Here is a 24531-nt window from a genome sequence, read left to right as displayed (position 1 = left end):
GCTATCAGCTTTAAATTGAGCTCAGCCGAAAGCGGTAGGCATTCCTTTCGACGACCGGCGAGCACGCCTCTTGCTACGCCGCCGGAAAAGTAAGCCTAAATAAGGTTTGGAAGCCAGTCTCGCCTTTTTCCTGCTGGCCGGACTGCAGTATCCACTATGTGACAGTATGAATCAGCCGAACTCTCGTTCGTTCAATGCTTCCTTGTATGCTTGCGCCTGTAAGTGCTTAGTGGACACAGAACACGTGCTTTTGTTGATGCTCTACATGGAGGAAAAAAAACTGAGGAGGGAGCGTCCGGCGACAACCTTGAAGCCTCGTCTTAACAAGTAAAGATATAGCAAAAAAAAGAGAGTGTGTTCCCCCGTGATCACACCACGTGATAGCGTGCGGTAAAGTCTAGCCGCGCCGCGCGCGCGCATGCGCCGATTAGCGCGGCAGACTAACTGTAGATCAACTTCCTTGCTGTAGACGCCCGCGCCGCGGGTCGCGCATACGCGCGCACTAAAACATACCGGAATCAAAACATAGAGGACCGGCTCGGAGAGCGAAAAACTGAGGGAGAAAACGACTTCAAAACACTCGGCTTGCGAACGCTGGCCGCGTGACGTCATGCTCCCTCCTTAGATTTTTTTTCTCCATGATGCTCTAGCTCCGCACTCGCCGTCTCCTCCTTCGTGTCTGGCAGGCTCTGGTTTCCCATTGGCCGTTTTCAAGTTCCCCGCTGCTTGTCGTAGTACAGCCGCGTATGTGGCTCCCTCTCTATTCGGAACTGCAAACTAAAGAGAGAAGGCTTAGTATGAGCTGCTGCCACGCGCTGGCTTGAAGGGGCCAACAGTTCTGGTTGCTTATTGCGAAATAGCGAACGTTAGAGTGCCGATGTGGTGCCAGAAAAGAAAATGCAACCGTAGTACCGATCGGCGTATGTCAAAGGTCGGTCACCAATTACAGACGTTAGAAATTTTCGGGGATCTTTCGGAGACGTTGGAATTTGTATTTGGAAATACAAAAGCGGCAATAACTATTCGGTGGGGCTTGGTGGCAGTGCATTATAAGTGTTTATGAGACTGTAATGATTTCATGTGAGAGCATGTTGCTGACACATAAGGTCTAGTGGTGCGAAAAAAAAAAACTGCAGCTAATTTTGACGACTACTGATTCAGAAAACGCCATTTAGCCAGAAATGAATCCAGTGAATGCTATAGTTACGAACCGTAGTCTTGAAAGCCCTCTAAAATAGGTGCCCAGCGGTGTTACAAAATGCCTTCCGTAAAATTTGAATTCTGTTGCCCAATCTGCGGCTTTATCCACCATGTATAGGGGGCCTAATATTGGCTCGCCATGAATTACTAGGCGAGATGTGGTTCAGAACGGCGAAGTTCTGGGCCACTTGGACCGATATTGTTGAAGGGCTGCCGAATCGCAGAAACGTCATCGCTGCGCCATCTAGAGGCGTCAGCGGCAACTGTTCTCTGCGCGCGGCAAGAATGGAGAAACCACGAACAAAGAGACGAGAAAGAACTGAGTGGTGTTCTCTAACCTGGACAGCAAAAAACACGGCCCCGGCGTTTGTTTATTGAGCATGATATCAGTAATTCACCTGCTGTGCAACTAAAAATTCGGCAATTCGGTCCGGGGCCTTTATAAGAAAGAAAGAGGGCTTAACGATTGCCGAAGAATGTTAACAGAGTGGAGGGAAATGACTTCGGCAACCTTATGGCAAGGCGCTCTAAGGTTCTAGATGTATTTAGACTAGGTGAAAAAACTTGTTTGCAATGAAGTGGAAGTTGCGAGTTCGAAGCGATAGGTCCCGCAAGTGCGGTGTTCTGATGTGCTTGCGAGCCTCTCGCGAAACCTTCGCAGACCACCCCCCCTCCTCCCCGCCCCCTTCCCTCCTGCTCGTAGTTAGTGGCCAGGTATGGCATTCGTGCATGAAATTGTGTATGCGCGTGCTATTAGTATGATTTGGGCTGTCAGAGCTAAAATACTCTTTTGTTTGCACGTCCCAAAAAGAATAGTCACTTTATTAGCTTTCTTCTCTTTTCCTTTGTCTTGAATGATGCGCAAACGTCCGCAAGCCGGCTTTCGCAAAGCCGTTCGCGAATGGTTGTCAAGAATTCGTTTTAGGGCGTCTCATCATCCACTTGCAAATATCTGCGTAAGTTGACCTGGCGATATGCCACTAAGCACGAATACAACTGGTCAGCTCTGCTACGGCCCATGAATCACAGCGGTAGTATCGTAGAGATTTCTGATAGAATTCCATTCAGCGTATTGCCAGGTGGCTCCTGAAACAAATGCTGCTAAGCTGTCAGCTATTTTCGTTTAGAGAGCGGCCTATTTCTTGTCACCGACACAGCATTAATATCACTGGACGATACTAGAAAAAAAAATTGATTACTCTACGCCTATAGATACACCGCGAAGAACTGAGTTTCTTCTTCTAAATATGCATATTGTGGGGATTGTATCCATAATTTACTGAAATCAAAATGTTGATCTCATTTGTACGGTAAAAAAGAGGCCTGAACGTTCTGATCGTGCCTGCCTTGCGATAGTAATATACATTGCCTATTGCATATGTAGAGCGGCTTATTGGCACCTTCAAGCGCCGGCGACGAAGACCCTGGCGCAAGAAGTCTAGGAACGAGCGAGGCGAGGGCCCGGCACACAAGCGGCAGTTCTCCAGCACGAGCCTGCTACGGGCGGCGCTAGCGCTTCGTCGTCGTTGGTGGCGGTGCTGGATCATCTTCTTCATTCCACATATTCATGTCTCACTTGTTACTATGTCCTTATAGACTCATTGAAATCGCAATCAATGACAATTTTCAGGATACGCTAGCAGCAAAATTTAACAACGTTATATTGTCGTACAACCGAGACCCACTTGAATCCTAGAGTAGCGGGATGAACTCTTGCACAAATCTGCTAATGTTCCTGATGTATACACTCTTGCACAAATCTGCTAATATTCCCTATACATTGTTGCTGAGAGCAAGCCTTCAGCAAAGTCTAGTCACACGGATATGATCAATAGATCTAAGAATCACGTGAAGGTTCAAATGAGTAATCATGGCGTACTCGATCTTGCTGGCCAAACAAAAAAGTGCCATGCTCTTATACTGATTCAAAGCTTAAGCGCTTTCCTTGGAATCAGACTGCAGTAGACTGAAAAAGAAATTTGATATCAAGGTGTGCATCCATACACTCCGCAGTAGGCCATTAAAGGCGCGCTGACGACTTTTTAGGAACAAAAAGAGCAGAAGAGGAACACGCATAAAGAACTAAGTATGAACTCGCATATTACAAGCTCAGTGGCAACTCGGGCACTGAAACTCGTCACAATCACAGCGACCAGATTGATTAAGTATGAACTCGCATACTACAAGCTCAGTGGCTACTCGGGCACTGAAACTCGTCACAATCACAGCGACTAGATTAATAAAGAAACTTCTTCGAAATGCAGTAAGAAATGAAAAAGGCTTGTAAGCATGCTGAGCAAACTGTAACATTCGGTCATAAACCCATTTAAAACTTGTGTAGCTTGTGCGGTCCGCACCTCTCACAGCCCTTCGTGATCACTGACACAAGTCGCAGCTGACAAACGCTTGAACCTATTTAGCTTTGGAAGTCAAGATGACATGATGTTTAGTAATGTTGCGTGGAGGTAGTTGACACATAGATTTCACGAAAACCGCTCACAAAAGACGGATTACTAGGAGAGTACAGAACGGACACGAGCTCATTCGAGATGAAGCTATGACCTAGAAACTTATAGTGACATTGCGAAATGCCACAAAGCTTGCTTGGGGAATCTTTATGCGTTTTAAGTCCAAGCGCTAGCACCGTTTTCTTTCCCAACGGAGTAGCATGAACCATGACTTTTGGTAGAGACAAGTGAAGCGTTGCTAGGCGCCCTTGAAAGTAAAAGAGCCCTTCGTAGTGCAACCATTAGAGATTTATTTTGGTACCACCGATTCGAAACACGCGTATCATCAACACCAGCAGAAATTCGCAAAGTCTTGCAGCAACAGCAATTTATTAGGAAAGCGTCGCCATGGCGATAGTTAGCAATAGTGACGATAGCACACTCTTATGCGGCATTCCTCTAGGCATGGTTGTCGTCGTACAAGCAAGGAACACTCGAATCTTACAGTCGCGGAGAAACTTTTCCACAAATGTGCTAATGTTCCTAATGTCAAACATACGATGCAGCTGAGATCAAGCCTGCGGCAAGGCCTAGTCAAATGCATGCGATCACTAGCTCCAGGATTAATGCACAAGTTAAGAATAGTATTGCAAGCATACTGGATCGTGCTGGCCGAATTCAGAACACCTACATGCTGAGATCAAACCCCGTCATACATGACTGCAGTTGACGTTTAGATTCTATCGATCAGAGCAGCCGATTGTGTGTCATGCCCTCCATTAACATTGGAGTAAACGAGGCACAGCTGACTAAAAAAAGATGAAAACCATATGGTGCATTTGTGGTGCATCAAAGCGCAGGAAAACGAGTATATCAACCAGGTGTGTTGAATATTTTCCATTGACTAGTTGCTATTCAAAAAGCTTAGCACACCTTATAGCTCATTGTTAGGCTGGTTTTAAAGCAGTTATTTATCAGGCCTAACAAGATATGCTGTCTAGAGCCGCCTTAGGGCCGTCCCCAGCTCTCTAATTGTGGAATGGGTGTCCATGGAACATGGTGATGAGTTGACGCGTGGGGGACTTGCCAGAATTCAACTTCCTTCAGGGCATGCACCGGTGGCGTCTTCGTTAAGCAATGCAATTCTTACCTTTGTATGCCGAGTGGGGACAATGAATGCTTCAGCCTGCCGATATCTTACCAAGAGTTTGTTCACAATGCACCGCGCTCTTAAAGTCGGCATTGAACCGCGCTGAAACTAATGCTAAGAAATATCGGCAGTTCTCTTCTTAGCTCTTTGCGCAACACAAAAGAGCCCAGCTATTCCGACTGTGAGTCGTCTTCCGAGCTAGTTATTTCCTTCAAAGTAGCTGCCACTTCACCCTGCGCTTTTAGTGCGATTCTGCGCTCAAAGCCGGTAAAAATACGATCCCATTTGTTGAACTTCCAGAATCCTAAACTACTGCAAGAGCGGTTGTGGTTCGGAGTTTTCCGACTGTGCATACGACCAGGATAGAAATACAGTTTCTTTCTCCAACCAAATTGTTCTGTGCAGGGCGTTTGTCGGCTGCCGTCGTAAGATGCTCGGCTCAGTATGACATCATGAACACGGCGCATAAGCTTTGCGAGACTATCAGTATGAGCATGCTCCAAGAACACTTCGTATATTGCTGACAGAAACCACGAGCCGCTTTCTGCGTTTCTAAGCGCCACGTAGCCCGGAATAGTTGCATACGCAATATACATGTCTGACCACGTATCCCTGCGTTCTGGAATCTTGGAGGCTCGGGATGCGTTGCATGCGCTCGCCGACACAGATCCGGAGTCGGAGTTCTTCGGCTTCGGTACGGCCGTGGTACCGCAGCTGTAGTTTTCTGTGTAGGAAGCGTCATGGTTAAATATACGGCAAAATTCGGGAAGCATAGACATCTTGATAGTAATAAAAGCAAAAATTGTGGGTACAAAATAAGGCAACACTCATTGAAACAAAACAAACAAAAATACAGCGGAATTTTGTATCATTTAATGAAGATATTGATTAGAGACAAATATCGCGGCGTACCAACTTCAGATTTAGATAACTTTGGAGGCAAGCAATGGAAGAGTATCGCATCCTTTCGATGCAATCCGAACACAAGAGCCACAATCTCCGTATGCCGTTAAGGTACTCTATCAAATAAGCTACGGCTGTGTCACTGGTGAATATTCGCAAGGTTCGGCAACAAGTAGCACAAGTGCACTGAAGAGTATGGATAGCCGCCACTGTACCTTAATTGGTAGAAGATCGTCTCTGACATGCGGATTAATTTTTTTTAATCCGGATGCATATTCGCTGGCGCTTGCCTATATTTAATCAATTTTTGGTCGGTTCAAAATTGTTACAATATTAAGTTTTATTCAGTAGCACCACAAATAAAAACATACTTTTGTATGCTTTCATTGGTGTCAATGACTGTGTTTTATAATATGTGGTTGTGATTTGGAAGATTGTGTGTGTTTTGCTAAGGTGGTGATGGTGGAAAACGTTGATTTACGGATAGCTACAGGGGAGAGTGGGACTGTTGCTAATGGCAGAATGTTTTCTGATGACCGGGCACTAATAATGCGGCGTTATGTTTTGCTAGCCTGAATATGCTTAATAATGCACGTATCCCTTAAAAAAATTCCTAGTTTCGAGCGCACGCAAGTGTGCACAGTTGTAGAGTATTGGGTATATTGTTTCATAATCTTCCTCAACGGAGGAGCGGTGTCACAATAATCGGTGCCTGTTGAAGAAAGCCAGCCAGGCGCTAAAATAAGCGCGCCCTGGAGCATCGTCCAATGAACGAGAACGGTTGACAGTCATGCGATCAGCGATCGAAACTTCGTAGAGTCGGTAAAATTAGATACGTGATTAACTACGGAAAACACGTGTAAATAACGGTCCACAGAGTGACATGAATGATAGCGGCTCCTGTAAAAATTTATTACTCTTTTTCGGCGGAGGGAATAAAGTCCCTGCTTATACAGCAAATGTAGGTGAAATCTAAGCCGAAACCTTCGCGACTAGAAAGAAAAAAAAATAAGAAACAGAGCCTACAAAGCACGAACAATAGAGAAGCCCAATATGACATCGTCTTCCATTCTGGCATCAACACCACTTCTGCGTCCCGCTTAAACTTTAGCAACAGAACACACATGGCAATTTCTAAGTCCTGGAAGTTATATAATTAGAAAAGGAAGGCCTCAGGGTTAGAGCCCCTCAGGGTTAGGCCTCAGGGTTAGAGCCCTTGCTGGTGATTGCCGTGCTTTGAGCTGCCATCAACGCTGTTCGGGCCGCCATACAAGGGCTTTGCAACTTTAGGGCGAGGCTCCCAAGACTTTGGTTCGGCAAGTAGCATATGTGTTAGTCCGGCATCGTGTATCCTTCGAAGTCGAGGTTAGCAATTTGTTGAAGCGAGCTGGTGAACTTTTCGTTCTAGCAACGGTCTGCAATGAAAGTACTGTTATTAGTTGCCGCTCGTTCTGAGTGTTTTTTGAACTCTTTCATGTATTTTCAAGTGCAGTTTTCTCTTGGCGATGCCCGCTACTGAAGGCCCTGCTTAGAGGACACCAGGCAGCTGTCTCCTTTAAAGAAGTGCTCTGTTTTCGGAGCCGTAATGGCCCATTCGTGCTCCTACCCTTGACGCTCGTTCTGATTGTTTTTCGAACTCTTTCATGTATTTTCAATTGCAGTCTTCTCTTGGCGATGCCCGCTACTAAAGGCCCTGCTTAGAGGAAACCAGGCAGCTGTCTCCTTTCAAGAAGAGCTCTGTTTTCGGAGCCGCAATTGCCCAATCGTGCTCCTACACTTACAAAATTTTTTTCAGTCAGTCCACAGGCTGTCCACGGACCTCTGCCTATATACACTCTGTATAGACAGATTCTAGAGAACAGTCTATAGGCAATCCAAATGCTATAGACAGTCTATAGACAAACCATTAATTTATGGCCATGTATTTTCTATAGACCCTCTATAGACAACGAATATACAAAAAGAAATATCTATATGAATTCAATAGAATCTATAACAAGTGTATAGACTGCCCATAGACTGTCCATAGACCATTTGTATCATGATATGAGCACAGAATGGACGTTCGCAGCGCCTGATTGTCCAAATAGGCTGCGAGATCCAGGTGCGCATTGCTGTAAACGGCGAAATTAAGCCTGGGCTCACACCACCTTTTCTAGTCGTCCGAAACAAAGAGGGTCAGTTAGTTTGCCAGAAGGCTAAGATAAAAATGTGCTGAAGGGTTTCTACAGGAACCTCACGCTAAGGGCAGCGTGCTGATGTGCGGACAGGTGGGTTGAAGTCTGGGGAGCCTGAGACCAACACCTAGCCCCAGCCAGCTCTTGGGAAACAGTTTGAAGAAAAGAAATTACGTTTGTTTATAAACTGCCTTACTGCCACTATGTGAATGGGCGAAGTAAGTAATGTAACGTGTTGTTTTAGCAGACATAGACATATGTTCAAAGGTTCATGGTCACGGCCTCAAAAGATCAGTGACAGTGCGTCTTGAGAATGCTTGAGGCACATTCTGTAATGGAAAATTTTTCCACTATGTTTCCTGATTTGTTTATCTTTCTTTTGTTTCCAATTGACATAATGAAAACCCACTGTGGCTTTGATTACTGTTCTGGACCAATGGCGGTATTTACTTAGGTGCCATTTCGGGTAACTTGTGACCATAGTACCATTTTGCACCCAGACCACCACGCCTGCATGATCATAGTTTGTGTTTTACTTGCGACCACAGATAATTGTGCTGACGGTGGAATTGACTGCGGTGAAATAATTTTGGTGCCACTCTGCGAACCAAAGGAAGCACTCACCTCCACGGCAAGCTTGCACGAAAAAGAGCTTGGGCTTCCCCTTGAGCTGAGGGCAGTTGTCGTTGTTGAATGGCTCATAGACGTCGTAGTAAAGATGCAGTGGTTCGCAATCCGCCCCGTAAATGCAGTTCTCTTCACCGTGAGACATCAGCACCACAACTAAGCAGTCATCCGTCGAGTCGTGACATTCATTAGCGGCCCATTTCAGTAACTTTTTCATCTCCTGCAAAATTACATGAGTACGCGTTAAAAAATTTAAAGAACACTTGCTTTTCTAAAAAGCTAACTATTAAAGCGCGGGAAGCTTCCGGAAGAAAAGCAATGCAAACCTAGCCTAAAATGAGCCCTTTTGTTAAAGAAATTGCAAACGATTCCTGCATATACGGAACTGTGGGGTACAAAAAGAATTTCTCATTTCAACCGACGCGTTGGGGAAAACTCCGGATTTAAAATGTATGTTTTTGTGGAAACGCAAAGGAGATATTTTGCACATGAAAAAGCAGTTTATGGATAAATCACACCTTGTGGTAACTATTGGGTTGAACTGTTTGCAGGTGGAATATTTATTCATCATCATCATCATCAGCCTGACTACACCCACTGCAGGGCAAAGGCCTCTCCCATGTCTCTCCAATTAACCCTGTCCTTTGTCAGTTGCCGCCACTGTATCCCCGCAAACTTCTTAATCTCATCCGCCCACCTAACTTTCTGCCGTCCCCTGCTACGTTTGCTTTCTCTTGGAATCCACTCCGTTACCCTTAAGGACCAGCGGTTATCTTGCCTTCGCATTACATGCCCTGCCCAAGCCCATTTCTTCCTCTTGATTTCAACTAAGATGTCATTAACCCGCGTTTGTTCCCTCACCCACTCCGCCCGCTTTCGATCTCTTAACGTTACACCTATCATTTTCCTTTCCATAGCTCGCTGCGTTGTTCTTAACTTAAGCTGAACCCCCTTTGTTAGCCTCCACGTTTCTGCCCCATAGGTGAGTACCGGTAGGATACAGCTGTTGTATACTTTTCTCTTCAGGGATATTGGTAAGCTACCATTCATGATCTGAGAGAACCTGTCATATGCACTCCACCCCATTCTTATTCTTCTAGTTATTTCTCTCTCATGATCCGGATCTGCGGTCACTACCTGCCCTAAGTAGACATATTCTCTTACTACTTCCAGTACCTCGCTACCAATGGCGAACTGCTGTTCGCTTGCTAGGCTGTTGAACATTACTTTGGTTTTCTGCATGTTAATTCTTAGCCCCACCGTTCTGCTCTGCCTGTCTAACTGATTGATCATGCTTTGCAGTTCTTGTCCTGAGTGGCTTAGCAAGGCAATGTCATCAGCGAATCGCAAATTACTCAGGTATTCTCCATTAACTCTTATCCCCAACTGTTCCCATTCCAGTCCCCGGAATACCTCCTGAAAGCAGGCAGTGAAGAGCATTGGCGAGATCGTGTCTCCCTGCCTGACACCTTTCCGTATTAGAATTTTATTGCTGACTTTATGGAGAACTATAGTAGCTGTGCAATCGTTATAAATATCTTTCAATATTTTCACATAGCACTCTTCTACACCCTGATTCCGCAATGCCTGCATGACAGCTGAGGTTCCCACTGAGTCAAATGCTTTCTCGTAATCAATGAAGGCTATATATAGGGGTTGGTTATATTCTGCGTATTTCTCTATCACCTGATTAATAGTGTGAATGTGATCTATTGTCGAGTATCCTTTACGAAAGCCTGCCTGATCATTTGGTTGACTAAAGTCCAAGGTTGTCCTGACTCTATTAGCGATTACCTTAGTAAATACCTTGTAGGCAACGGAAAATAAGCTGATTGGTCTGTAATTCTTCAAGTCCTTGACGTCTCCTTTCTTATAAATTAAGATAATGTTAGCGTTCTTCCAAGCTTCAGGTATTCTCGAGGTCACAAGGCATTGCGTATACAGGGTGGCTAGTTTTTGTACCACAATCTCTCCTCCGTCCTTCAACAAATCTGCTGTTACTTGATCCTCACCAGCTGCTTTCCCTCTTTGCATTGCTCCTAAGGCTTTCTTTACTTCCTCCTTCGTTACTGGCAGGACGTCCCATTGCTGTGCTCGACTGCCTCCCTTAGTAACTTGATGATTAGATTCGCTACTGTATAGATTTTTGTAGAACTCTTCGGCTAATTAAACTATCTTATCCATATTGCTGATGACATTGCCCTGTTTGTCTTTTAGCGCATACATCTGGTTTTCACCTATGCCTAGCTTTCTCCTCACTGATTTTAGGCTACCTCCGTTCCTTAGAGCATGCTCGATTTTCTCCATGTTAAACTTTCTTATGTCGGCTACCTTGCGCTTATTTATTAACTTCGATAGCTCTGCTAGTTCTATCCTGTCTGTGGAGTTAGACGTCCTCATGCTTTGACGTTTCTTAATCAGTTCTTTAGTCTCCTGAGATAGCTTGCTGGTATCCTGTCGAACAATCCTACCACCTACTTCTTCGGCGCACTCTGTAATGATAGCTGTAAGATTATCATTCATTGTTTCAACACTACGGTCATCTTCTTCAGTTAAAGCGGAAAATCTGTTTTGCAGCGACATTCTGAATTCCTCTACCTTCCCTCTTAATGCTAACTCGTTAATAGCCTTTCTCTTCACCAGTTATTGGTTAGTTATTCACCAGTTATTTATTAGTCGATGAAAAAGCTTACGAGATACTCTAGGAAGTGTGATTGAACAAGCAGCTGCAAAACTCATCATGCATGTGTGCTTTTCATTCACACAGAATATTTCGTGATAAAGTCTTTCCTTTACTCCATTAAATCATTTAATTTGTCATATTTTCCCACTTTGGATTTACAGATCTGCACTTTTCTACTGATGGAGTATTTCTTGTTTTACAATGTCAGCAGTTATGCTCCATGTCATATGTTCCTTGCTGCACTATGAAAGGTAGAGACATCCTCAGCCAATAAGGAGAGCGGGTTGAATGTTTTCCTTCGTGCCTCGTGATGTGCTTGTCGCCTGTTCCCAGCGTACAGAAAACTGGTTAAATATAGTGAAAGTAAACGCTGTCTTCGTTCCCTAAGCGCGAACATTTTGCGAGAGTTTGCACAATTAGTTCACGTTCGCACATTTCGTTGAGCGCATTCAAACGGGGACGCAGCGATATGAATGGAATGAAAAAACGGGTGGATGGAAGATAGGAGCGCCCTATAGGAAACGAGTGTATAGCTCTTCCTAGTGGCGCCATCAGGTTGTTAGATCAGAAACCATTTTCGTCCAAAAACCGAAGCTCCTATTTAGGTCAAGAAGTGTGAGAATCGTCACGAGAAATAAAAAATAAAGCATGTTTATCGCAGATATGTTATATTACAGCCGAGATGAGACGAAGTGAAAGCTCAATGGCCTATTGGCCTCCGGTGCACGTACTGAAAGCGGATGTAACAACGACGAATCTTGTGCAAAATGAAGAGACTGACTTCAAAGTAAGTGTGCCAACGTTTTGGAAACGATGTTATAGCATACGGAAGCGCCATGCATGCCGTACTCGAGAAATAGAGTACGTAACGCGAGCGTACGATAAGGGTCTATTTGAAATCGCGTTTCGCACAGGTACACACGAACCACGCTACAGGACAAAATGCTCTGGTCTATGCTAGGAAAGCTACTTTCGTACAAGTCTTTTCACGCATGAACAGGGCTTGGTTGAGGTTCATCGTGATCATCAGCCTAACCACGTCCACGGCAGAACAAACTGGTTCCTTCTGCGCGCCCATTAGCCGTGTCCTCGGCGAGGAGCGACTTTCTAACCACGTCGTTACACCTGGCTATCTCTCGCACTCTGATACAGTTGCTTCTCCTAAAATCCACTCCGTTGCCGTAAGCGAGCATCGGTTATACATTGTCCGCATAAGGCCTGCTGTAATAAGTTTAAATGCTCGCCGTTTTGTCAGCTTGATTGTTTTTTAACTGCAGGTTAGTACTGGCATGATACCATTGTAATATACGATATTCTTGAAGGATAAGGGCACGGTCATAATCATAGCCTAAGAATACCTGCCAGATGCCATTCGCATTATTGTGAACCTACTTGTTCCCTTGCCTTCGCATAGACGTCGAATATTGGAGGTGGACGTGAGAATGAAAGTTACCTTAACGACACATAAAACGGCTTGAACGTCAGCTAACAGCAACTTTTGAATCAGGAGAAATGCTACAGTTTTCATTTGTCGACAAACCCATTTTTATTTCCAAGCTATTCTACGTTCGTTGTCCGAATTGGCGGCTTCTGCTCGTGGCAATCATTTCACACTTGCAATATTTCCACGCGTATATTTCTGGCATAAGGTTTATTTCCTTATCGCTACAGAAGGAAGAAAAAAGGATAAATTGAAGTCTTTTTGGTTTCCTTTTGTCTGCGCTAGATTACATCGATTACATTTGTAGTTCCATTACATTTGTAGTTCCAAAACCATTTGTTTCACTTTAAAAATATATGTTTATTTATTGCTCGAGATGAGCTATACGGCCGGTTTAGAGAAAAGACTGAGGAAGAAGGATGCAGCTTTTCCAGTCTACGATGAAAATGACTGACAATTATCAAATTTTTACGGTGCTGTTCTTCAACGCGAAAAATAAGCCGTCCTCAATGGACTCTAGTGCAAAGGCAGCGCACGGTAAAAACCCTGAAGTGGTCTAAATCATTCTTGGAACCCTTCATAGGTGGAAACTTTTTTCAACTTACAATTCATCTAACATCCGTTTTCTCACCTCAAGTTTCGAAAGTGGATCTGGTGTGATACAGCTTGTGCGGATTTATTTCAATAAAACTCAGTAAAGCGATACGTACATTTCAGTTAACATCGTTTTAAATACCCAATAACATAGAGAATTAGACATAACTAGAAAACGTATTCCGAAATTTCGAAAATGTTCCATTTAGAAAAAGTTTATTTGACGTTGACAACAGGAATGAGCGGTAACGAGACGCAAGAATGACGAATGTAGAGAACAGGGATAATTGAACACAAGTTCTATTGTTTAGTGGTGTAAGCATGCAGTTCTTCGGGTGTGAATTAATGACGGATATACCTGACACAGGACACGCTAAGAAACTCACACTGTGTAATGAAAGCTACCGCACACGAGGACGCTGTAAAATACAGAACCAAATGCTCACCACAGCTTTGAGGTTGGTGGCAACGACGCAGTTGAAGTGGAGAGCCATGAACAGCCCTCGCATGCGCTTCACGTCCTCAAGGCAACCTTCCCGCTCTTCGGCCAAGCCATTGAAGGCAATGTTGCCGATGATGATGCACAGTCCCCTTGGCCATTTCCGCATTTTGTACAACTTAACGCATGAAAAGAGAATACAATATTTTAAACGAAAAATCATATTTCAGGTAATCATCTGCGCCATATCTATGAAAAATAATGCCAGAATCACTCAGTAAAGGCTATGCATCGCTACTGGACGGGGTCAAACAATGGCAGCCGAGCTTTCTGCAGGTTAAGGTTTTATTGCGACTGTTTCATTATACACCGAAAAATATGTGTTTTTTTTTTCTCCTGAATCAGCACTGGACTTATTTGTATTCATTTTGGGATCCACGACTATCCTCTGGCTAAGGATCCCTGAGTGCCTTTATGTAATTATATGTGTACTTTGAAATAAATGAAAGAAAAAGGAAGAAAAAAAAAGAAAGAAAGGTATAGTGTAATATCCTTCAAGAGGAGCTTAAGTGTCCCATCTAATTTAACAGTGAAGAGGTGCTTTCGCACGTCTGCTCGGTTTAACTAAGTTAAGCCCCTACCAAATTTCTTTTTGTGACAGGCTGCCGTACGCCGAATTAACATCTTTCTATACTACCGCTTGTGTCCATAACGGTATGCTCTGAAATAAAGTGTCCGACAGCATCGGTTGACTTCCTTTCTTCAAGTGCTCTTCGCATAGCTGTGTCTTCATGCAAAGGGTATAAATTACGCATACGCTTAACGACGTTAATAACGACTCTCACCACTGGCGTAGCAGAAATCGCATTCTCACAATACCTTCAGCAAATTTACATGCTACTTCACGGCAGTTTAACCGCATTAGGTATTAGTACGCTGGTGAAGCTAATTACCTAAGCAGAAATCTTTTCAAAATGGCGTCTTCATAACCATGACAAATATTGCCCCATGATAAATTCCCCACAAATTGAAGCGACGGAGGCGGCGTGCAAAGTGGTCTGCTTCCCGCACACATAGCATTTTTCTTATATGCAGTGCCCTCCCGTGCTGCCCTGAGCTTTTATGATTGAAACTACTTCGTCTACGGACGACACACTTCCAGTTCTAATACAATGAGGAGGTAGCAAAGTATTGGACTTGTTTAATTCGGTGCACTACATTCTTGACTCTCTTGGATGTAATGATATTCTCCGCAAACACCTAAAATAGATTTAAAATACATTCGACAAACCCACAAATGAGCGATCGTCGACTTTTCTTCGTGAACATTGCATATTGCATATTCACGCCAAGTGCGGTGACACACTTTACGTTCGTTTTTTTTAAAAAAAGAAAGGTTGACTTCTGGTGTCACTGTCTGCTTTCTTCCCTACATTCCCCGCTTCGCTCTGCCTTCAGCCTTACTTAATCATTACAGTGACGTAAAATTTTCCAAAAGAAGGAAAGAACTCACGTCAATCCACCGGTCCCATATCTCCTCTGGTGCGACACTCAGGCCTAAATTGTAGGTAGAACTCCAGCAGTCGCAACCTTTATAAAAACAGGAGCGCTAATTAATCCATATAAACACATAAAAATAATCAAAAGGAGGGGAAATAGGAGTTAGTGCTCAGAGCAAGCTGAGAGAAACATTTAAATGCATCAAGATATTCATTGCGCAGGCTCCAACTAAACGAGCACTCGGATTAGGTCGCCACACAACAGGCTGCTGCGTAGAGTTTGTGGTAAGTAGTAAAGATAGAAAACTGAAGAACGAAACATGACACAGATATTGGTTCCATACTTGCACAAACACAAAGCTGCTTTTCTCTTTGATTGCTGTTTGATTAGGCAAAACTATTAATCCAGCCATCATTCTTAGAGCAATCGCTGCATAATAACGCATATAATTCTGCATTACACATCGAATGCTTGGGAATCGAATGTTTATGAATTATAATCAGCAGGTTTGGTATTGTGCTTCCTGTATGCTTGAAAAGGCATTCAACCTACTGCCTTGTTCGAATGCTTTAAATATCAACGCGTATATGTTGGCCTGGAGAAACGGATGCATGCGTTACATTGAGTGGTAAAAAGAAAGAAAAATAAGAGTTCCCAGCTCGCGCCGCCAATTGGCACAATGCATACAAGAGCAAACTTGTCAGCTGGACATTGAAGTTGCTGTTTCGTACTAAAACGGCTCTGCTAAACTCCCAGAACGAAGAGCCGGCACCAGAGGCCCATTGTGAGCATTTACACAACTAATCACCGGCTGAGTGCAATTCGGTTGACGGGCAACTAATAAAATAATAATAAAAGAACCTAACGCAGTATCGTGCACACATAACAATTAGATGGGATAGGCACATAAATCATATCTTTAATGTGACTTTTTTTTTAAACATCATGTCCGCAGGCATTCTTAACTCAATATCCTTAGGCTCCCGTTGTGCAGAAAAATCGGAGTCGTTGTCACAATTTTGAGCAAAATACACCCAGAGAAGCAACCAAGATGACGTCACCTCCTGGCGCATCGCATCCTGCCCACTCGATTGTGAGCAAACTGGCCGCCGTGACAGATGAGAGTTAAATTAATGATTGGGCGAGAGAAACTGCTCAGGAGGAGCAACCTAGTTCGCACAAGCCCCACCGACAGCGGCACCTGTCATAGCAGTGAGAGTCCTGACATCGCGTGACTCCCAGGGATAAATGAATGTAATATTGAGAATGACTAATTCCGCATATATGGGCATTAACCCACTGCGGCTATCGCGTCATACATTTAAAGCGTAGATTAAGAGTCCCCTCCAATTTGAAAAATTTCCCTGCGGAGCAACTTAGTAGGCCTCTACCTGTTACTGTACACGTAAGCAATACTCACATGGTGCTTTTCTAAAGTGGCAATGCATCACTTGAACAAGGCAGTCCCCACTTTCGGGTACGTCGCATTCCAACGGCATGCACGGAGTACTCCTGGACTTGTTGAAATAATAATGGAACCAGCAGTCGTCCATCAAATCCATACCAAGTCGTGTTATACCATCCGAAATTCCCATTGTTTTCTGAACTAGGCTCTGAAACAAGAAGAAATATATCTGAGAAAAAGCTTTAAATTCAGACACAAATATTAGGAAATATACGTTTTGCCTTTAAGTGTGCGCTACTTTTCTGGCATGAGCACCTCAAAATGATAGCGTCTACGTTGCTTTGACGTTTATTACAAACTATGAAATGCGTTTAGCCTACTTTAGCGGCTCACACCCGATCACTTTTTGCGCCAGAATGGAGGCAGAGTACTTCTTGGAACGGAAGGGAGAGAGTAAAAGAAATCTGGCGAAACTTTGCTTCCGCCTCCTCCTCCGCTGTGTTCCGCTGCTGCCGGAGCAGAGCTTGAGCCAACGGTAGCTTGTCCTTAGTTTAATGGCGGTCGAAGGCAGTGCGTGACACGAATGAGCCGACGCTCTGTCGGCCAGCCAGAGGGGCTCGTGCACAGTACCGATGACACTTGATGTGTGAAACGACAGCGCAGGGTGATTTGCCCTCTTTACATCCCATGCGCCGACAAGCAACAAATTTAGAACCCTAGAGCGTAGTTCTCGGGGCGTTTTCCATCGGCCAGTGACCAACTCCAACTATGCGCTTTGTGCATCGTTCTGCTGGCTTGGCCAATCCGTAATTCATAGCGCTGGGGACCGTAGAAAAAACAAAGGAGCCAAATTTGAGCAATCCTTGAGTATTTTGCGAATCAAGCAAAATCATTTAAGTTCTGGAGATACGCTAAAATCCGCTTGCGTTAAAGAAAGCCATTTGTACAGTGGCTATGTGTGCCTTCGATGAAATATTACTTGCCTTAAAACTTTGTCGGTAGTGAAACATGCGTGCAAAATATCTGGATTTGTAAAACAATTATAATTGGACAGCTATAATTGGATGGCTTTAAAAAAATATTTAACCTTTATAATGTTTCATATGCCAACTACTTTAAAAGACACGCCGTATTTGTCGGTGAACAGCATTTCTACCATTTTCAACCACTTTTCCTTTCTTTAATGGTAACGTCACACAACATCGCTTTGGAACGATCAGGTATCTTAGGGAAGGATTTCCATTTGCGAATATCGAGAGCCTTAGAAATGTTTCGGCGATCTAAATTGGCTGGTAAACATAAAATGATCGGAGTATGTAATGTCACTGTGTATTTCCTGGTGAAGAGTGCAGGCACATTTGAAACACCGCCTTTGAAGGTATCTTTTATTACGCGCACAACATATTCATTAACATACACATGAACATCATGTTCATTTTAAAAACGGAGAATAGAATGCATTTAATAGCAGTCTACATTGTGAACTCAGTGTTCTCAGTTATTTTATAGTGTATTATAAGTTACCAATCCACTGCTTGCATAGAAGCTAACAGATGAATCGTTTCGACGTCTATCCAGATATTCCAATAAACACGGTTTACTTTTGAATACCACTTTCAAGCCTTCGCGCCGTCTGCCTGCGTTGGCTGGTGCAAATGTGGAGAGAAAGATAGAAGGAAAGGAGGAAAATGTAAAGAGGGACAGGGGGGAGACGGTGGGAATGACTGGTGGCCTCGTGGCTTAGGCGTCTGCTTCGGTTGGGGCTGATGGGTGGTTCAGAACTCACCGCTGACGTGAAAGGGTACAAGCGTGCCCCGGCGTGGCGCCGCGCTTCTTCGCTGTCACAGCGCAGCTGGAGCTCAGACAATCGCTTTACACACTCGTAACGGTCCTGTGATTTTATGCGAAGCATATTACTAGAGCTACACTACAGCCCGTCGAGCGCGGCGGTGGAGCTACCATTGACCTTTAGCGTGACCACGTGACAACATGACGTCACAGCAGAGGAGAGATGGGCTGCCGGCTCGCGCGGTCGGCCGCGGCGGTGGAGGCTCCACATCAGAGGCGCGGCGGCTGACCACGTGACAACATGACGTCACAGCAGAGGAGAGATGGGCTGCCGGCTCGCGCGGTCGGCCGCGGCGGTGGAGGCTCCACATCAAAAGCGCTGCAGCTGACCACGTGACGCTACAGCAGCGGTATAAAGCTCAGCTTGCCTCGCTCTCCGGGCACTTATGAGGCGGCCAGGTGTTGGGATGCCGCCTAGAAGCAGGGCTGATTTGAACGAGAAGCGAAAGCTTCAGCGTGCCACAAAGACCGATGAAGAGCGGGATGAACGTCTGGCTAAGCGGCGTGCTCAGTATGCGGCTCGGCGACAACGTTCTACAAAAGGAAAGCCATGTAATACCAAGCCTAGCCATAAATATGCCTCGCATCTGACTAGGATTAACCTTAGCTAAACCTCAGCCATTTTTTTCTTCTGTTCTTTGGGGCAGTGGAAGTAGCGATAATGTTTTCATTTCTTTTTTAACTGCCCGCACTAGTGTATGTCTACGGGTGTTATTGTATTTATTGACACCTGCTTACGTTGTTTCAATATTTTTTTCTGATGTACCTCAAACTATGGGAGTTGCTGCTTTTGCTTAGCTATCTGTATTCTTGCACACTCCCCCCAAAATGGTATGGCGCTTGAGAGTTCAAAAAACAAAAAAAAAGCATCAGCTCCAAGAGGCCTTGAAAATGCTGTCTTCAAACGATTACGAAGCCTTTTGCATTGAAGAAATTTGAAAATAACTAAATATATCTGCAAGGTGTGCCGAACCACTCAGCGAAAGCGCAGGACAGCATGCCTTTTCCTAAACCATGGAATCACTGGAAGAACGAAGTACTTCCATTGAAACCGACGTTCAGCCAATCCTCCTGACTAATGAGACACGCTGCCTGGGTAACATTTTCGAACCGTTCCACTACAACTTCGCCTGGGCCTCCAGGGTAAGACTGAGAATACTCATAATGCTCGGAATTAGAATTTACGATCCGTTCCAGTCCCGTCAGCTGTGGCCGTTATGTCAGCCGCATTATCAGAACTCTTGGAAAGAGCTTGGTTAAACTCGCTAGCAATTTGAAGTACTTCTTCAGGATGGCATGATACAGCCGTCAATAAACCCCTTGGGCGTCGCTTGGTGTTCTAGTGGCAAAGTTTAACTCTGGGGTTCTTTGTTCCTTACAGATTATTAAACGAAATTATCGAAAAATCGTTTATTATCTCCTGCGCATGAATGACTTCATTGACCGGCTGCGCAACGTCACATACTTCTCATCGCTCGACTTACGCTGTGGCTATTGGTCAATCGAGGTGGACGAATGAGACTGGAGACGACCACGTTCATTACCCCGGTCGGTTTGCAGGAACTCGCAGTGCTTTCTGTGTATCCTACGCTCGGTTCTTGCAACCTTCCAGTGGATGATGGACACTGTGCCTTCCGATCTGAAACAACAGGCCTGCCTAGTGCACCTGGAGGGTGTTGTGGGTAGGTCCAGCACGTTCGAAGCAGCTGAGGGGCTTGCGCGCTTTTTTTCGGAGCCTTATTCTTTCTGGCAGCTCTTCTCCCAAGCCCTAGAAGTGTCGCCTCGCGTTACAAAAGCTGAAGTTTCTGAGCCATATTCAATGAGCGAGTTAAGGGCATTAGCCCAGACCACGAAAGGACAGCCGCCGTCGCTGCTTTCCCATCCGAAACGATAAGCGTGCGCCATGTTGTTGGTCTCTGCGCCTATCACCAGCGTTTTTGGAGAACATCTCCCAGATAGCCGAGCCTCTTACAAGCCTCACGAAAGACGGAGAAGCGCTCTTCTGAGGCAACGATCAACAACAGGCTTTCTAAGAACTCCGACATTTTCTCCACAGTACACCCACACTTGAGCACTTCATTAAGTCAGCCGACGCAGAACCGCACACGGACGCAAGCAACGTTGGCCTGGCAGTGGATTTTGGGCAGAGCCCAGGTGCCCTCCAACTAGTAATTGCTTACGCACTCCGAGGCTAACTATTACACCAACTAAAAGGAATGTCTAGCTGCAGTGTGAGAAGCGACGGAATCTCGGCCGTGTTTTTAGGCCACCTTTCTGACCTCCGACCTCAAAGATCACTCAGAGTGGCATGGACTCTGGAGCCTTAGATTCCTAGAATTTTGTTTTTTAAGGGTGGGTCTTGCAGTGCATAAACGCGAAATATGAGTCATATTTATTGCATAACGAGCTCGTTCTTCATGTTGGCTCACAGGTAAACACGCGTTCGAGTGTTTTGCAACGCCTCCTTGATGACTGGGAATCTTGAATTGGAGCGAGAAAATAGAAATCTTAGCGTGGGCATTTTATGCTACATACAAAACAACGTCTGCAGTCGGTAATTTCAAGAACGTCACAAACAGCTGGCAATTAACCCTACCCTATATGGCGCTTAACATTTAATGGATGCTGACCTCTTGAGTGACTAGTACAGAACTAATCATCATGTATTCGCATTCTTAGTATAGCTTAGCTTTCGTACGCGTGTTTGGCGTTTAGGAAGCGTTTCCCGCCAGAGCCGTCAATCCCGTTTTCAAAACGTTTTCAACGTGTGACGTGACTGCATGCAGTTGTAAACAGTGATATTTGCAGGTGAAAGCTGGCACCGTAAATAATTACATTATTTTTATGAAATAAAAAAATAAGTAACCTACATTACCTTAAGTCTGCCATAGTGCATTTCCTCAGACACTTCTTGTTCTGAAGGGTCGTTGTTTTCCATCGTGCTGAGTGTGGGAGCTGCAAGGCCCTGCATTCGGAAGGGCCCAAATAAAGACCGCTACCAGGCGAAAGCGAATGGATTATAAAAAATTGATCGGAACTCAGCTCATTTCCTTTATGTTAGCCACACATCATCGTATAATGGACCTGAGAAGAAAAATTCTGTAGTCGTTCTTGTTTTTGCACTGCAATATTGCGGGCACTTAGAAGGATGACTATACTCTCGGGAAGTTTTCGCTGCGCTGGAGTTACCATGTACAGGGCCTAAGCTTTTTATTTGTTGCAGCATAAAAAGAGCATTAGAAACAAGAAAGCCTAGCCTAAGGCCGCTTAATGTTCATGGAACCGGTAATAAAACAGTTTGTTGCCGTGAATACGTAGGAAAGGCTTCAGTCAAAAATATTTTTTAATTACATACATCTACTTTCCTGTACATAGGTCTATATTTTTCTAGAGCACGTGTTGTTCAGCTGTGTACCGCTACCTAGTATTCTGCACTCCAAATGTTGTCGCAGCGTCGTGTGGCAGCTGCTGTTCTGCGATCGCTGGTGTGAAAGTCAGGGGCGATGGAATAAAGTTTTTTGCGCCAGTCTGACTTAATTTTAATATCTTACTGCTGCCTTGAAAGACCAAGGTAATGGACAAAGATACATAGACCTGAGAAATAACTTGTGGTAGAAAAAAAAAATAAGTGGCAATATTTTAATAGCAGCAAGGAGTAGTGCGAAACAGAACCAACTAAAAAAATATACTCTTAAAAGAGAAACACAAGCAGAATATAAATTATACTTCGTAAGAAGAAGAAGAACCGAAAAAGCACCCTCTCTCGTAGTCGGGAGCAGAGCTGAGCATGAAATGATTTGCAGGGCCGGCGTAACGCATTTAGAGACTCAACGTCGTAGCAACGCTTCATCTCGGCCAAACACAAACCACTTCTCTAGGGCGGCGCTGGTATGCCAGAGTGCAGCATCGTGACCCTCGAGGACCACTAAATTCCCGCCCTCTTCACCCGATACCATTTCTGATAGCGCCGAAACTGCAAAGGGCCCTGTGTGCTGTGCGGGTAATTAGGTTGCGCAACACGTTCGGCGCGTGTTCGCTTAGCTCGCACGTCACGAGGAGCCACTCGAGCTGTTTGATTCAGCGTGGGCTCCTTCGAGCGGCACGCTGGCATCGCCCACCACGTGACTAGGAGGGGACTGATTCTGACGCATGCGCTGATGCGCTGTCAACATAGCGCGTATGTACCACGGGGGAAAGGGAATGTTTCCCCGAAGTTAGTTTATTTCGGGAGCCTTGTATGCTCCCTCTGTTCTGCCAAAGTCACCCGGGATGCGCCTACAACGAGAGCTAATATCATTTCGTGCTTAATATACTCATGTATAGTTTGTAAACTGGTGTTAATGCTATCTCGAAGAGACTTGGAGGACCATGTACAAAACTAGTGGCAGGCGCGGCTGCTAGTTTTTAGTGGAAAAAGTTTTTCCCACGAAGGATTCACGGAAATAAAAATGTTTCGCGTATCGTTTGTGGGAATATGGATAGTTCTAAAAGTGTGTGCGTGACTGATGTTGGAACGAGGTCTGAGGTCATGGTTTCTGGTAGTGCGAGGGAAGAATGGTTCAAAGTTTTCTCGTGAATTTGGTTTAAATTATTTAGTGTGTAAAGGAAACAAAATTAAGCCTTCCTATCGTTTTTGGATGTTGCAGACTTCTCACAGCCTTGTACGTTTAAGTATACCGAACGCTAGTTTTTGCGTATGACGAACTTTTGGCTATGCTCTCCGAAGCCGCGTTTGCATAATTCAGTACTGGTCCCTAATTGAATACTATCGCCCATTCTAAAGTACTGTCATAAATATATCTACGCCTGCTGTGGAACAAAGTACCTCTCTTTAAAGGCGCACTAAAGAGCAATCTAAGCTCGTCTTTTTACCGCGGGAAACTGATCTGCACGCTCCCAGCGTTCTTATATACAGCGAATTATTGTTCTATGCGGCTGATATCCATATTAAATCGAAATAAACTTCCCAGCTCCCGGTATTTTTCTTTCTTGAATTCACCTTCGAAAAGGTCAGCAGTCAGCCAACGCCTGGAGTGCCTTTCAGCCAGCCGCGTGGCGGCTTGCGGCTCTGCCATCGGTAGAGTGATACGTAGCGATCGGCGAAATCAAAGAGTGCACGAGTATTTTTAATTCTGAGAGCCTAATTAGCGGCTAGGTTGCCTGTGACTGAAAATCTTTCTTCACTGAACACTAAAAAAAAAACTAAAGCGAAAGCGAATCCTCCACGCGACTGGCTGAAAGGAACTGCACTTGTTGGCTGACGCCTCTTTTCAAAGGTGGTTAAAAAAAAAAGGCGGGGCCGGGACGTTTACTTCGATTTAATGGGGAAATTTGTCGCACAGAGGAATGATTCGGAGTTTCTAAGAATTCTCCGAGCGTGCACATCGAGTTACAACGAAAAAAAAACGAGCTCAGATTTCCCTGTAGCGCACCTTTATTTATCTAATATGCAACGTGATGCGCCATCTGCAGTCCCAGTATCCCAGCAAATGTGTATTGTTATTCATCCTGGTGATTGCTGCTGCACCTTGCTACACTCACGTAACACTGGAATCCAAATCGTGAACTTTAAAGACGTTAACTTTTCTGTTGCTCTAACGTAGCATGCCCATGTCTACCTCATTTACTGATTTCAGCTTGATTACCGATAAGCCATGTTTGCCCCTTATCTCACTCTGATATATGTTTGTGCCGTAACTTTCCCCCGTCATTACCCTAAGACGCCGCTGTAGCATCACAAAATAAATTAGGAAGATTGGCTTGAAATAGTTTCTTTCTTGAACACAAAAAACTTTGATCCCGCTGTAATCTATGGTATAAAATTTACCATAGTCCAATTCAAGCATAACATGAATCAACGACTCGATAACAAAGAAAACATATTCGTTCAAGGGAACATACCAACAATGCATGCCCTTTACTCGCCACAAATAAGTACAAATACGCACCTTACGCGTGCTCCTGGACGCGGTTGTATAATGAGATATCAGCCTATGTTCATGAGAAGAGTAGGATGGAAGGCGTACTACATGGCATCGCCGACTATTCCAGGAGGCGAAGTACTTGAGTACTTGGAAAAAAACCACGCAGGAGAAGAAACATAAATGCGTACTGTCG

At 44.6% G+C, this 24531-nt stretch overlaps 1 protein-coding gene across 8 annotated transcripts; it reads right to left on the bottom strand.

Moving 5' to 3' along the window:
• Window positions 1-639: 639 nt before the first annotated feature.
• On the bottom strand, window positions 640-24531 carry LOC149362799 (caspase-3-like). 8 transcript variants are annotated; one of them, XM_089573242.1, is made up of 8 exons: window positions 24363-24529; window positions 21290-21409; window positions 19899-20053; window positions 16582-16774; window positions 15175-15251; window positions 13669-13839; window positions 8502-8724; window positions 3939-5521 (listed from the first exon to the last, which is right to left on the bottom strand). In XM_089573242.1, exons 3-8 carry the CDS (start codon window positions 19953-19955, stop codon window positions 4968-4970), a joined length of 1275 nt encoding a protein of 424 aa, XP_089429368.1. In that variant the 5' UTR covers window positions 19956-20053; window positions 21290-21409; window positions 24363-24529; the 3' UTR covers window positions 3939-4967. The 8 variants fall into 8 exon arrangements, with proteins under 8 accessions (XP_089429372.1, XP_089429368.1, XP_089429365.1 ...); XM_089573246.1 differs by lacking the exons at window positions 3939-5521; window positions 19899-20053 and adding an exon at window positions 640-777 and having other exon boundaries at window positions 24363-24531; XM_089573239.1 differs by lacking the exon at window positions 19899-20053 and having other exon boundaries at window positions 24363-24531.

This window comes from Amblyomma mixtum, chromosome 2 (assembly GCF_055824585.1).
Source record: "Amblyomma mixtum isolate Tamu chromosome 2, ASM5582458v1, whole genome shotgun sequence".
In the NCBI taxonomy this organism is placed as follows: Eukaryota; Metazoa; Arthropoda; class Arachnida; order Ixodida; family Ixodidae; genus Amblyomma; species Amblyomma mixtum.
Note: the sequence above shows the minus strand (reverse complement) of the source record. Positions and strands in the feature narration are given on the sequence as shown.

Coding starts and splice junctions, on each gene's coding strand:
- LOC149362799 (XM_089573239.1), bottom strand. CDS start 21,385: ATGCAGGGCCTTGCAGCTCCCACACTCAGCACGATGGAAAACAACGAC. Junction 8,725..13,668: donor CCACCAACCTCAAAGCTGTG/GTGAGCATTTGG, acceptor GTAATTTTGCAG/GAGATGAAAAAGTTACTGAA. Junction 5,522..8,501: donor CGTGCAAGCTTGCCGTGGAG/GTGAGTGCTTCC, acceptor CTTCCTACACAG/AAAACTACAGCTGCGGTACC.